This window comes from Oncorhynchus kisutch, linkage group LG13, assembly GCF_002021735.2.
Source record: "Oncorhynchus kisutch isolate 150728-3 linkage group LG13, Okis_V2, whole genome shotgun sequence".
NCBI classification, from domain to species: domain Eukaryota; kingdom Metazoa; phylum Chordata; class Actinopteri; order Salmoniformes; family Salmonidae; genus Oncorhynchus; species Oncorhynchus kisutch.
This window is the reverse complement of record NC_034186.2, coordinates 28,374,407-28,388,337: the sequence shown is the minus strand read 5'-3', so window position 1 is coordinate 28,388,337 and position 13,931 is coordinate 28,374,407. Positions and strand designations below refer to the sequence as shown.

General features: G+C 42.3%; 1 protein-coding gene across 1 annotated transcript; it reads right to left on the bottom strand.

Moving 5' to 3' along the window:
* Positions 1-753: 753 nt before the first annotated feature.
* LOC109901572 (uncharacterized) lies at positions 754-4,518 on the bottom strand. The gene is made up of 8 exons (XM_020497570.2): positions 4,282-4,518; positions 3,130-3,168; positions 2,730-3,029; positions 2,254-2,547; positions 1,831-2,073; positions 1,684-1,725; positions 1,488-1,575; positions 754-1,356 (listed from the first exon to the last, which is right to left on the bottom strand). Exons 1-8 carry the CDS (start codon positions 4,310-4,312, stop codon positions 1,191-1,193), a joined length of 1,203 nt encoding a protein of 400 aa, XP_020353159.1. The 5' UTR covers positions 4,313-4,518; the 3' UTR covers positions 754-1,190.
* Positions 4,519-13,931: the final 9,413 nt, after the last annotated feature.

Sequence of the window (13,931 nt, the reverse complement as noted above, 5' to 3'; positions counted from 1 at the left end):
TACATTAATTTCACATTTCCACAAACTTCAAAGTGTTTCCTTTCAAATGGCATCAAGAATGTTCATACCCTTGCTTAAGCTACAGGACTGAGCTACAGGCAGTTAGATTTGGGTATGTCATTTTAGGCGAAAATTGAAAAAAAGGGTTGCATCCCTTTAAACAAGCAAAACTGTGGTTGTGTAAATTCTTATATTTACTATTTGAGAGATTTAACTCTCAAGTCAATGCTTTTGGAAATTAAATACCAATAAAAAAATAGGACAATAATGTGAGTAAAATACATTTGAAAGTATTGTAAAACTCACCAGCTGTTGCAATCACTCTTCTGCTTTAACAGTAGTGACCGCTAATTAGCGTTTCAATCGGTGTCGTCACATGCTCTGAGACCTTAAAGTAGTGGTTCCCCTTGCTCTGCAAGGGCCGTGGCTTTTGTGGAGCGATGGGTAACGATGCTTTGTGGGTGACTGTTGTTGATGTGTGCAGAGGCTCCCTGGTTCGCGCGAGGGGACGGTCTAAAGTTATACTGTTACACTAGAGCTGTGCAGATATCGGTGAAAATGAATTTTCTCCCAGTAAGCCTCAAATTTCACATTAAATAGAAAATGTTTTTTTCTGCAGTAAGATTACTATTTCACACCTGTTTCTATTTTCAAATTCTCAAGAAGCCAAGTGAAAGCCTATTCATAAGTAGAGAGGTACCTTACAGTAAATGGAAGGGATTTACTGTACAGAAACAGCCGTTCTGATACTCATTAGTAGTTCACCAACAGGTGTAACATGAAGATGGAGTGACTTTAATGATACATAAGGAAATATTGTGCTTGTACACAATAGTTTTTTAACTCATACTGTACATCCTTTTTATTTCTTAATTTGACCAGATAAAAGAAAAACTCTTGTGAGAAACAGAAGCAGTGAGAAACAGATACAAAGGATAATTAATATGTTTGTACCAGAGGAGGCTTGTGGGAGGAGCTATAGGAGGACAGGCTCATTGTAATGGCTGGAAAGGAATAAATGGAACAGTATCAAACACATCAAACATATGGAAACCACATGTGACTCCGTTCCATTTATTTCACTTATGCCATTACAATGAGCCTGTGCTCCTATAGCTTCTCCCACCAGCCTCCTCTGGTATGTTCTGTACAGTGTTAAGCACACTAGTCTCTGGTTTGAGTGGTAGAGTTTAGCTGGCAGTGGCAGGGTACTGCTGCTTGTCCAACAGGTTGGCCATCTCCATCCAGCCCAGATCCCACTGTACCTCAGTCACATCCTGCTTGGTCTGGGGTGCCTCTCCTGGGGGTGGCCCTTCTTTGGAGGAGAAACAGCTGCGGGTGCACCACATATGCAACCTTGAACCCAATAACAGACGGGTTAGTGACACATACAGAGTTTCCTGCTTACTTCAGAGTGTTTCTATTTTTTATGTCCATTGAATGTGATTAGTAAACAGAGATATTTGTTGAAGGTAATAACTACTAACCTGTAGTGACGAACCAGTAACATAACAACAGGAATAAGCAACAGGATAACCACAATGCAACAGAACAGCAACACCCATATCCAGGTACCTGAATGGGGAAAAACAGGAAACCATATAAGTCGAGTGTGCACGTGCGTGTGTGTGTTGGAGGAGGGGGGTTGAGGTGATTGAAGGGTTTTATGTGTAGACACGGTACCTTCAGAGGACAATGTCTTTCTCTCTTCTGAGGTGGAGTTCCCTAATATAAAGGCATAAAAAGCAACGAAGTTAATCTGTATTTCAAGCAGTATTGGGAGGCAGTAAAATATTTAGGCCGCAGTTGTGCCCAACCGTTTGGTCTTACTTCTCACAGACAGCCAACTCTCTGGGCTCTCCAACTTCTCCTCAGGTTCAGCACACTTGTAGAAGCCCTCGTCTGCACCGTTCACATTGTCAATGGTCATCTCTGTGACGTTCAGAACAACCTCTACTCCGTCTTTGTAGAAGGTGGTCAGGTTAGGTTTGTGGAACCAGTACCTGCAATGCAGAGTCACCTGATCTCCCTCTGTGACAGGGTGAGCAGGGCCAACAATGATCATGGATCCATCTGTGAGACACAAGAGAAGACACTACAGATACAGATACATAGACCATTACATATCGTGCATCTCACTTGCTTTCTTATGCATAATCTCGGTTTCCACAGGCACATGGCATTATTTCCCCCCAACCACATGATCACAATGCTGCTAATGTATCAGACATCAGTGAAACAGATATGGCTCACAGCTCACTATGATCTTGACCGTGTTGCTGCGCCATTTGCTGCTCTCACACCAGTACAACCCACTGTATAGAGAGGAGAGGCTGCACGCTCCAGGAACCTCCTTCCTGACAGTGCCCTCTAGTGTCTGACACCCAGACCTAACTCCAAAGTCAGTGAGCTGCCACAATGTCCAGTCTGTGGAGTTACTCTCTGTGGAGTTGCTCTCAGACACAGCAGGGCACTGGAGAGAGAAGTGCTCCCCTTGGAAGTGCTGTAGGCTGTTGGGGATCACTGCCAAAGAGGGTGGGGTCAGCTCTGCGAGAGAGATGGGTAAAATAAGTGGGGGTGACATTTTCAGGATTACTCACTCTACTAATGCCATAACACCAAATGGCTACTCGTCTTTGATGAGGTTATGTGTGCATTGATACCAATAGCAGTAGCCATATTGCATCCAACCAATCAGTGAACAGTGATTAGACTGAAGGTTGTCTCACCTGACACAGTCAAGTGGGCGGGGTCACTGAGTAAGGGTGTGGTTGAGCCATTCCGCTCAGCCTGGCACCAGTAGCTACCACCGTCAGCCTTGGCAACCCCAGTGATGGAGTAACTGTCACCACTGATCATGTGTCTAGCGTTTGGGGTCACAAGTTTGTGAGATGTGTGTCTGAACCAGTGATAGGTCCAAGAATAGTTAGCACCTGCTTCCACACTGCATCTCAGGGCCACAGATTCCCTTAAGTAGATGGTTGATCCTGGGGGCCAAACAGACAGAACCACTCTGATATTGGGAGACCCTAGAGAAAGAGGGAAGCTCATTATTTCTGGACATTTCTGTATGTGTATATGAGTGTGTGTATATAAGTATGTGTATATGAGTATGTGTGTGTGTTTTACCTTTAGAGTCTGTAGTCTGGATCATCAATGTTATTAGACCTGATGAAGAAAAAAAGGATCATTGATCAATGTGATCAGAAGTTAACTCTGTTTACTATTCAGGAGTAGGAAATAGAGCAGTAACAACATTACTGCATATACACTCAGGGGGCAGAGGAATGGGAAACAGTCTCTAATGAGTCTGTAGATGGATATCATCCCCATGGGGGTAGGAGGAATGTACACGCATGTCCTTTCCTGCCATTTCTGATCCTTTCCTTCACAACAAGACTCCATACAACCTACAATCATGGTCATGGAGCTTATGGCAAGAAAAATACAAGAGTAGATAGCACTCAAATAAACCCACCTAAACATGTTCTCTTAAGAGTGACATTTTACCCCATTCTCACATTCAACTAATAGGCTACACTAAACATATTTTAAAAATGTAGCCTATGCAGAGTGCCCTGCAGTTAATCCAAATTCAGCCCGGGTTATATCATCATGCACATTATCAATGACAATAATTGACCATTGAAATGTGCAGTGGTGGAAAAAGTATCTAATTGTGATACTTGAGTAAAAGTATAGATACCTTAATAGAAAGTTACACAAGTAAAAGTCACCCAGTAAAATACGACTTGAGTCAAAATCTAGAAGTATTTGGTTCTAAATATACTTAAGTATCAAAAGTAAAAGCATCAATAATTTCAAATTCCCTATATTAAGCAAAGCAGACGACACCATTTTCTTGTTTAAGACATTTACGTATAGCCAGGGGCAGACTCCAACACTCAGACATAATTTACAAATGATGCATTTGTGTTTAGTGAGTTTTCCAGATCAGAAGCAGTAGGGATTGGGGACCACGTGTTCTCTTGATAAGTGCATGATTTGGACCATTTTCCAGTCCTGCAAAGCATTCAAAATACTTTTGGGTGTCAGGGAAAAGTATGGAGTAAAAAGTACATTATTTTCTTTAGGAATGTAGTGAAGTAAAAGTAAAAGTTGTCAAAAAAATAAATAGTAAAGTACAGATACCCCAAAAAATGACTTAAGTAGTACTTTAAATTATTTTTATTTAAGTACTTTACACCACTGAAAATGTATATGAACAATTAAGACAATTCTAATTAGTCAATGAGGAAATTAAAATGTATAGGAGCTCACCCAGTATGACATAGACGGAGAGGGAGTTCATTCTATCTCGAGTTGAATTACTCTGGTACACAATGAAAACCCTGTCAAATCTCTTTCTGACTCTATCAAACAGACAGACAAATACAAGTATCAGAGAGATATCTTGCTAACTCACTGTTACACCTGCCATATCAGAATTGTTCAAGGGCTGCAGTCTTCAAATGGGGGAAAAAACATCACTCATTTGGAGGTAAAATCTAAATGGGGATTTAGGGTGGGACAGTAAAAATCTAGAAAGACAGGAAACAGGGGATGAGGAGGAGCTATTGGACCTCCCATCATAATAATCGCCCAGCCCCCTTTAAAGATGGCCATCTTGCCGGGGACTAGGGGGCAAACATTTCCTCCACTTCCGCCTGTGCCATGGCAATACAGTCACAACTACTACTAACAATGAGTCACATGCAGTTGAAGTAGGAAGTTTACATACACCTTAGCCAAATACATTTAAACTCAGTTTTTCACAATTCCTGACATTTAATCCTAGTAAACATTCCCTGTCTTAGGTCAGTTAGGATCACCACTTTATTTTAAGAATCTGAAATGTCAGAAAAATAGCAGAGAGAATGATTTATTTCAGCTTTTATTTCTTTCATCACATTCCCAGTGGGTCAGAAGTTTACATACATTCAATTAGTATTTGGTAGCATTGCCTTTAAATTGTTTAACTTGGGTCAAATGTTTCGGGTAGCCTTCCACAAGCTTCCCACAACAAGTTGGGTGAATTTTGGCCCATTCCTCCTGACAGAGCTGGTGTAACTGAGTCAGGTTTGTAGGCCTCCTTGCTCGCACACGTCTTCCAAATGTAGAAACCCAATAAACACATTTAGATATATTTGCTGACCAGTAGTAGTGTAAAAAAGGGAAGGCCCAGCACATCTGCCAGCTTAGGTCTCTCTAGATATACCTTTCTCATTCGTGGATTTGATTTATTCCAAATTAAGTTGGAAATATAGCTGCCCAGTTGTTTGAACTTCGACTTTGGCCGAAAAATAGGAATCATTTGGAATAAGTACAAAAACCTAGGTAGTACAGTCATCTTAACAGGATGAATGTGACCTGCTAATTAAATGGGAAGAGACGACCACCTTATGAAATTCTGCTTAGTGCGATCCAGGAATGTTTTGAAGTTATGTTTAAACAAAGCCTTAAATGATATCCAATACCTTCTGCTAACTGATTAATGGGGAGGAGCACACTTTTTGTTAGGTTTAACTTGTATCCAGAGAATGTCCCAAAACCTTGTAGCATGTCCAAGAGATAGGGAATAGTCTCCACAGCGTTAGAGATGTTTAAAAGAAGATTGTCTGCATATAAAGACACCTTGTGAGTTATTTAGTGTTCCCTTAATCCAGTTTGGCATCACTGTCTCTAAAGGGCCTTAGTGAGAATTGTATAATCGCAGCACAAAACGCTTATAGGGCGGTATGAGCCACAGTCTAGGCCTAAGGATTCTTGTTCTTTTTAAGCACAACCAAAATGGTCACCTGGGTAAGTGTCTGGGGCAGTTTCTGACTGGAATGGACTTCATTGTACATTGAGCTAAAGATAGGGGATAGTTTAGAGAAGAATGCTTAAAAAAATTAAATATGGAAGCAATCTGGCACGGGAGCTTTACCGCTCTGCATGGTCTGAATTGCCCGAGTAGCTTCATCATCACTTATTGAGTTATTCATGTTAGTTTGTTCATCTGAAATGAGACAGGGGATGTCCAGATTGTCTAAGAATCCATGCATATGAGATGTGTCAGGAAGAGCCTCTGATGAGTAAAGAGCAGAGTAGAATTGCTTAAATTGATTGCTGATTTCTTTGTGATTAGTAGAAATGAAATCAGTTGCAACACAGATTTCAGGTATGGTGCTGCTAGCAGCAGATTGTCAAAGCTGGTGAGATAATAATTTGCCAGCTTTCTCTCCGTGTTCATAAAATGTCTGCCTCGACTTAAACAGAAGCTGCTCCATTTGTTTAGTGGAAAGATTAGAGTTCAGGAGTCAGTAAAGAGTCAGTAAAGAGGCATATCTGTTGTCCATGTCTAGAATGAGTTGAGATGGCTCCGAAAAGCATTTAGTGCGCTGTTTGTTGTGATATGCTGTGTATGAAATCATTTGGCCCCTTAGAAATGCTTTTAACGACTCCAGCACAGTAGAATGAGACAAATCAGTGGTGCAGTTGATCTGTAAAAAATAAAGCGGATATCTAGCTGGACAGGGCTATGGTCTGAGATAAAGATGCTGTGATATTGGTTATTAGTTACAAAAGGAATAATTATATCATCCAGCAGGGAAAAGTCAACCCTAGTGTATGATTGGTGGGACTGGAGAAAAAAAGGAGTACTGTTTAGCAGTGGGATTGCTCCTCCTCCATGGATCAGGAAAATTATAGGATTCCAGAAATGAGTTGATTACTGCACCTGATTTTGAAATTACATTGTTGGGCTTTTTGGGATCTGTCTAGACTTGGATGTAATACACAATTTAAATTTCCGCCCAGTATCAAGTGATGACAGTTAAGGTTCGGAAGTATTGCAATGGGGTCAGAGAAAAATGTAGCATCATAGAGGTTAGCCAGAACCATAGAGGTTAGCCAGAACCATAGAGGTTAGCCAGAACCATAGAGGTTAGCCAGAACCATAGAGGTTAGCCAAAACAACCTGTGTGCTAAACAAGTTCCCCATCACTATAATATATCTGCCATTAGTATATGAAATGACTTTGGAGGAGACAAACAGGGCCTTTTCTGATAAGGATGGCTGCCCCTCTGGCCTTTAGCACCAAAGTTGGAGTGAAATGTTTGGTCGACCCCTTTGGTGCGGACTGTAAGCTTCTTTAGTTTATCATGGTCGCTGGACCAGAGATGGGTCTCTTGGAGAAAAACTATGTCTGGACTTAAGATGAGCATACACTCAGCTACGACCACATGGTTAATTCCTTTTAAGTTCCAGCTGATAAAGCAAGTGGGGCCTAGAGTATATGAATTAGGCATTGTCATAGCTATTAGAAATTAATGTTAGTACAATCACATGGCCAGCGTGCTGAAAGGTCAGTGTAATAAAATATAAAGAAAAGACAAAACAGCTAAAAACAACAAAATACCTCTCCTAGACTAGAGCAAAATACCTCTCCTAGACTAGAGCAAAATACCTCTCCTAGACTAGAGCAAAATACCTCTCCTAGACTAGAGCAAAATACCTCTCCTAGACTAGAGCAAAATACCTCTCCTAGACTAGAGCAAAATACCTCTCCTAGACTAGAGCAAAATACCTCTCCTAGACTAGAGCAAAATACCTCTCCTAGACTAGAGCAAAATACCTCTCCTAGACTAGAGCAAAATACCTCTCCTAGACTAGAGCAAAATACTACCATGTGAAACCGAACCTCAGCTCTATCCAGGCTGAACATAATCAAGTTGACACAAAGGGAAAGGATTCAGGAGGGAACCACCTCAATTTGCATATTTGAAGGATAATAAAAAACTATATAAAAAAAGGAGGTACATGAGTTCACTAGTTGGCCCTTGGTCGCGTTAGCATGGCTAGTGTAGTGTCAGGGGCATGGGCCTACAATGGCTTGTTAGTTGTATGTCGCCTACCCTCCTGTGGATGTAGGTGTGCTACAATGTATTAATTGGCCTTGGATGGGTCCATGAATGTCTTCTGGAAGTAAGGATTTTCAGCACTGCTGGGTAGAGAATGCCAAACTTGGTGTCCAGACAGCGATGTAGGAGCCCCCTCACCACGTTGAAGGCTGACCTCTTCTTCATGACTGGCGCCATGTAGTCCAGGTAAAGTAGAATCTTCTGGCCGTTGTGTGTGATGGGAGCCGCTCGTGATGCCTTAAGGAGAATATCCTTCTCCTGAAAGTAGTGGAATTTGACTATGATGGGTCAGGGCGGCTCCCCATTCTTTGGTGCGGACTGTAAGCTTCTATGAGCACGGTCAAGGGTGGGGACGTATTCGAGGCCTAGAATTTCCAGTAGCAGTTTAGCTATGAACAGGATAGGCCGAAATCTGCCTACTGTCTCGAGTCCGAAAATGTGACCGTTCCCTCGAGGTCCTCATCCTTGGAAGTAAGTTTGTGACTCGTGGCTGTAATTCTGACATTTTATGATGAAAAGGCCAAAAATGTCAGGAAAAATTGCCCAATTACTGAGTTGGGTTTGATTCCTAATTAAATGTTACAAAATGAGCGTGGTAGGGGAGGTGTTGGTGAAGTATTAATAGTAAATTGTTCGCCCTGGACACAAGCACCAAGAAAACACATCTTCACATGTTGCTGCTTACCAGCTCCCCCTCAGCGGTAGAACCTTTTGAGGATCTGGGGACCCATGCCAAATCTTTTCAGTCTCCTGTGGGAGAATAGGCATTGTCATGTCCTCTTCACAACTGTCTTGGTGTGTTTGGACCATGATAGTTTGTTGGTGATGTGGACACCAAGGAACTTGGTATTTCAACCCGCTCCGCTACAGCCCTGTCGATGTGAATGGGGGCGTGCTCGACCCGCCATTTCCTGTAGTCCACGATCAAATCCTTCATTGGAGTCGTGCTTGGCCATGCAGTCGTGAATGAACAGGGAGTACAGGAGGGGACTAAGCACACACCCCTGAGGGACCCCGTGTTGAGGATCAGTGTGGCAGCCCGCCAGGAAGTCCAGGATCCAGTTGCAGAGGGAGGTGTTTAGTCCCAGGGTCCTTAGCTTAGTGATGAGCTTTGAGGGCACTTTGGTGTTGAACACTGAGCTGTAGACAATGAACAGCATTCTCATATAGGCGTTCCTTTAGTCCAGGTGTGAAAGGGCAGTGTGGAGTGCAATTGAGATTGCATCATCTGTGGATCTGTTGGGGTGGTATGCAAATTGGAGTGGGTCTAGGGTTCCGGTATTAATGGTGTTGATGTGAGCCATGATCAGCCTTTCAAAGCACACCATGGCTACAGACGTGAGAGCTACGGGGTGGTAATCGTTTAGGCAGGTTACCTTGGCGTTCTTGGGCACAGGGATTATGGTGGTCTGCTTGAAACATGCAGGTTTTACAGACTCTGTCAGGGAGAGGTTGAAAATATCAGTGAAGACACTTGCCAGTTTGTCCGCGCCTGCTCTTAGTACACATCCTGGCAATCCATCTGGCCCCGTGACCTTATGAATGTTGGCCTTATGAGCGTGCTTACACAGTCATCTGGAACAGCTAGTGCTCTCATGCATGCTTCAGTGTTGCTTGCATCGAAGCAAGCATAGAATACATTTTGCTTGTTTGGTAGGCTCCCGTCACTGGGCAGCTCACGGCTGGTTTCCCTTTGTAGTCCATAATAGTTTGCAAGCCCTGCCACATCCGACGAGTGTCAGAGCCGGTGTAGTAGGATTCAATCTTAGCCTTGTATTGACGCTTTGCCTGTTTGATGTTTCATCTGAGGGCATAGTGGGATTGCTTATAAGCGTCCGGCTCCTTGAAAGCTGCAGCTCTAACCTTCAGCTCTGTGCAGATGTTGCATGTAATCCTTGGCTTCTGGTTGGGATGTGTACATACACTCAATGTGGGGACGAAGTCGTCGATGCACTTATTTATGAAGCCTGTGACTGATGTGGTATACTCTTCAATGCCATTGGATGAATCCCGGAACATATTCCAGTTTGTGCTAGCAAAACAGTCCCGTAGCTTAGCATCCGCATCATCCTACCACTTCTGTATTGAGCGAGTCACTTGTACTTCCTGCTTTAGTTTTGGCTTGTGAGCAGGAATCAGGAGAATATAATTATTGTCAGATTTGCCAAATGGAGGGAAAGGGAGAGCTTTGTACGCATCTCTGTGTGTAGATTAAGATGGTCTAGAGTTTTATTTCCCGCTGGTAGAAATTAGGTAAAATGGATTTAAGTTTCCCTACATTAAAGTCCCAGCCGCTTCTGAATGAGCATTGTCTTATTTGCTAATGGCCTTATAGAGTTGGTTGAGTGACGTCTTATTGCCAGTATCGGTTTGTGGTGGTAAATGGACAGCTACGAAAATACTTGATTGGTAGATAGTGATGTCTACAGCTTATCATGAGGTTCTCTATATTAGAGATTGCGCACCAGTTGTTATTGACAAATATACACAGACCACCACCCCTCATCTTACCGGAAGTAGCTGTTCTGTCTTGCCGATGCACAGAAAATCCAGATCCATGTTGTCATTCAGCCACGACTCAGTGAAACATAAGATCAAATCAAATCAAATCAAATTTTATTTGTCACATACACATTGTTAGCAGATGTTAATGCGAGTGTAGCGAAATGCTTGTGCTTCTAGTTCCGACAATGCAGTAATAACCAACAAGTAATCTAACTAACAATTCCAAAACTACTGTCTTATACACAGTGTAAGGGGATAAAGAATATGTACATAAGGATATATGAATGAGTGATGGTATAGAGCAGCATAGGCAAGATACAGTAGATGATATCGAGTACAGTATATACATATGAGATGAGTATGTAAACAAAGTGGCATAGTTAAAGTGGCTAGTGATACATGTATTACATAAGGATGCAGTCGATGATATAGAGTACAGTATATACGTATGCATATGAGATGAATAATGTAGGGTAAGTAACATTATATAAGGTAGCATTGTTTAAAGTGGCTAGTGATATATTTACATCATTTCCCATCAATTCCCATTATTAAAGTGGCTGGAGTTGAGTCAGTGTCATTGTCAGTGTGTTGGCAGCAGCCACTCAATGTTAGTGGTGGCTGTTTAACAGTCTGATGGCCTTGAGATAGAAGCTGTTTTTCAGTCTCTCGGTCCCAGCTTTGATGCACCTGTACTGACCTCGCCTTCTGGATGATAGCGGGGTGAACAGGCAGTGGCTCGGGTGGTTGATGTCCTTGAGGATCTTTATGGCCTTCCTGTAACATCGGGTGGTGTAGGTGTCCTGGAGGGCAGGTAGTTTGCCCCCGGTGATGCGTTGTGCAGACCTCACTACCCTCTGGAGAGCCTTACGGTTGAGAGCGGAGCAGTTGCCGTACCAGGCGGTGATACAGCCTGCCAGGATGCTCTCGATTGTGCATCTGTAGAAGTCTGTGAGTGCTTTTGGTGACAAGCCGAATTTCTTCAGCCTCCTGAGGTTGAAGAGGCGCTGCTGCGCCTTCTTCACGATGCTGTCTGTGTGAGTGGACCAATTCAGTTTGTCTGTGATGTGTATGCCGAGGAACTTAAAACTTGCTACCCTCTCCACTACTGTTCCATCGATGTGGATAGGGGGGTGTTCCCTCTGCTGTTTCCTGAAGTCCACAAGATATTACAGTTTTTAATGCCCTGTACTTATTTTCCACCATAATTTGCAAATAAATTCATAAAAAATCCTACAATGTGATTTCCTGGATTTTGTTTTCTCATTTTGTCTGTCATAGTTGAAGTGTACCTATGATGAGAAATTACAGGCCTCTCTCATCTTTTTAAGTTGGAGAACTTGCACAATTGGTGGCTGACTAAATACTTTTTTGCCCCACTGTATATATATATATATATACACACATCAGTAAATGTACATAGTGAACTCGGCACTCGGATTGTAACACATTGTAAATATGAAACAATAATATAGTATTTCTGGCGTTTCTGGCGTTTCTCATTATCTTCTCATCTCTGATTCTACTCTTTTCTCTGTATAAATGTACTCATAAATTAAGTGATTTTACTTCAATGCACCTAAACCACTTTCACATCAACTAAAGAGCCATATACCTTCCCTAACTCTGGTGTATTTCATTATTAGGCTATATTCTCTCGCTAAACTCGCTACTGCAGATTATTATTGGATATTGAGGTCTTTAAAAGATCTTGAACTGAAGATACAATTGATTTTAATTTGATGGTGTGAATGCTTGTGTGTGTTGCTTACGAATACATCCATTTTATATATAGTGGCAAGAAAAAGTAGGTGAACTGTCACGTTCTGACCATCGTTCGTATGTGTTTTCCTTGTTTTAGTGTTGGTCAGGATGTGAGCTGGGTGGGCATGTTGTGTGTCTGGTTTGTCTATTTCTATGTTTGGCCTGATATGGTTCTCAATCAGAGGCAGGTGTTAGTCATTGTCTCTGATTGGGAACCATATTTAGGTAGCCTGTTTTGTGTTGGGTTTTGTGGGTGATTGTTCCTGTCTCTGTGTTTGCACCAGATAGAGCTGTTTAGGTTTTTGCACGTTTATTGTTTTTGTTAGTTTATTCATGTATAGTGTCTTTATAAATTAAACATGAATAACCACCATGCTGCATTTTGGTCCGCCTCTCTTTCCCCAGAAGAAAACCGTTACATGAACCCTTTGGAAATACCTGGATTTCTGCATAAATGTAACATAAAATTTGATCTGATCTTCATCTATGTCACAACAATAGACAAACACCGTGTGCTTAAACTAATAACACACACATTTTTGTATTTGTCTCGTCCATATTGAATACATAATTTAAACATTCACAGTGTAGGTTGGGGAAAGTATGTGAACCCCTAGGCTAATGACTTCTCCAAAAACTAATTGGAGTCAGGAGTCAACTAACCTGGAGTCGAGTCAATGAGACGAGATTGGAGATATTCATTTGAGCTGCCCTGCCCCATAAAAAAACACTCACAAAATTTGAGTTTGCTATTCACAAGAAGCATTGCCTGATGTGAACCATGCCTCGAACAAAAGATGTCAGAAGCTGGAAAGGGTTGCAAAAGTATCTCTAAAAGTTAGTCCATAGTAAGACAAATTGTCTATAAATTGAGAAATTTCAGCACTATTGCTACTCTCCCTAAGAGTGGCCGTCCTGCAAAGATGACTGCAAGTACACAGCGCAGAATGCTCAATGAGGTTAAGAAGAATCCTAGAGTGTCAGCTAAAGACTTACAAAAATCTCTGGAAGACGCTAACATCTCTGTTGACGAGTCTAAAATACGTAAAACACGAAACAAGAATGGTGTTCATGGGAGGACACCATGGAAAAAGCCACTGCTGTCCCCAAAAAATATTTCTGCACGTCTGATGTTTTCAAAAGAGCACCTGGATATTCCACAGCGCTACTGGCAAAATATTCTGTGGACGGATTAAATTAAAGTTGTGTTGTTTGGAAGGAACGAACACACAACACTATGTGTGGAGATAAAAAGGCACAGCACACCAACATCAAAACCTCATCCCAACTGTAAAGTATGGTGGAGAGAGCATCAAGGTTTGGGACTGCTATGCTGTCTCAGGGCCTAGACAGCTTGCTATCATCGATGGAAAAATGTATTCCCAAGTTTATCAAGACATTTTGCAGTAGAATGAGTCTGTCTGCAAATTGAAGCTCAACAGAAGTTCGGTGATGCAACAGGACAACAACCGAAAATACAAAAGTAAATCAACAACAGATTGGCTTGAACAGAAAAAAATATGCCTTCTGGAGTGGCCCAGTCAGTCCTGACCTTCTGGAGTGGCCCAGTCAGTCCTGACCTTCTGGAGTGGCCCAGTCAGTCCTGACCTTCTGGAGTGGCCCAGTCAGTCCTGACCTTCTGGAGTGGCCCAGTCAGTCCTGACCTTCTGGAGTGGCCCAGTCAGAGTCCTGACCTTCTGGAGTGGCCCAGTCAGTCCTGACCTTCTGGAGTGGCCCAGTCAGTCCTGACCTCAACT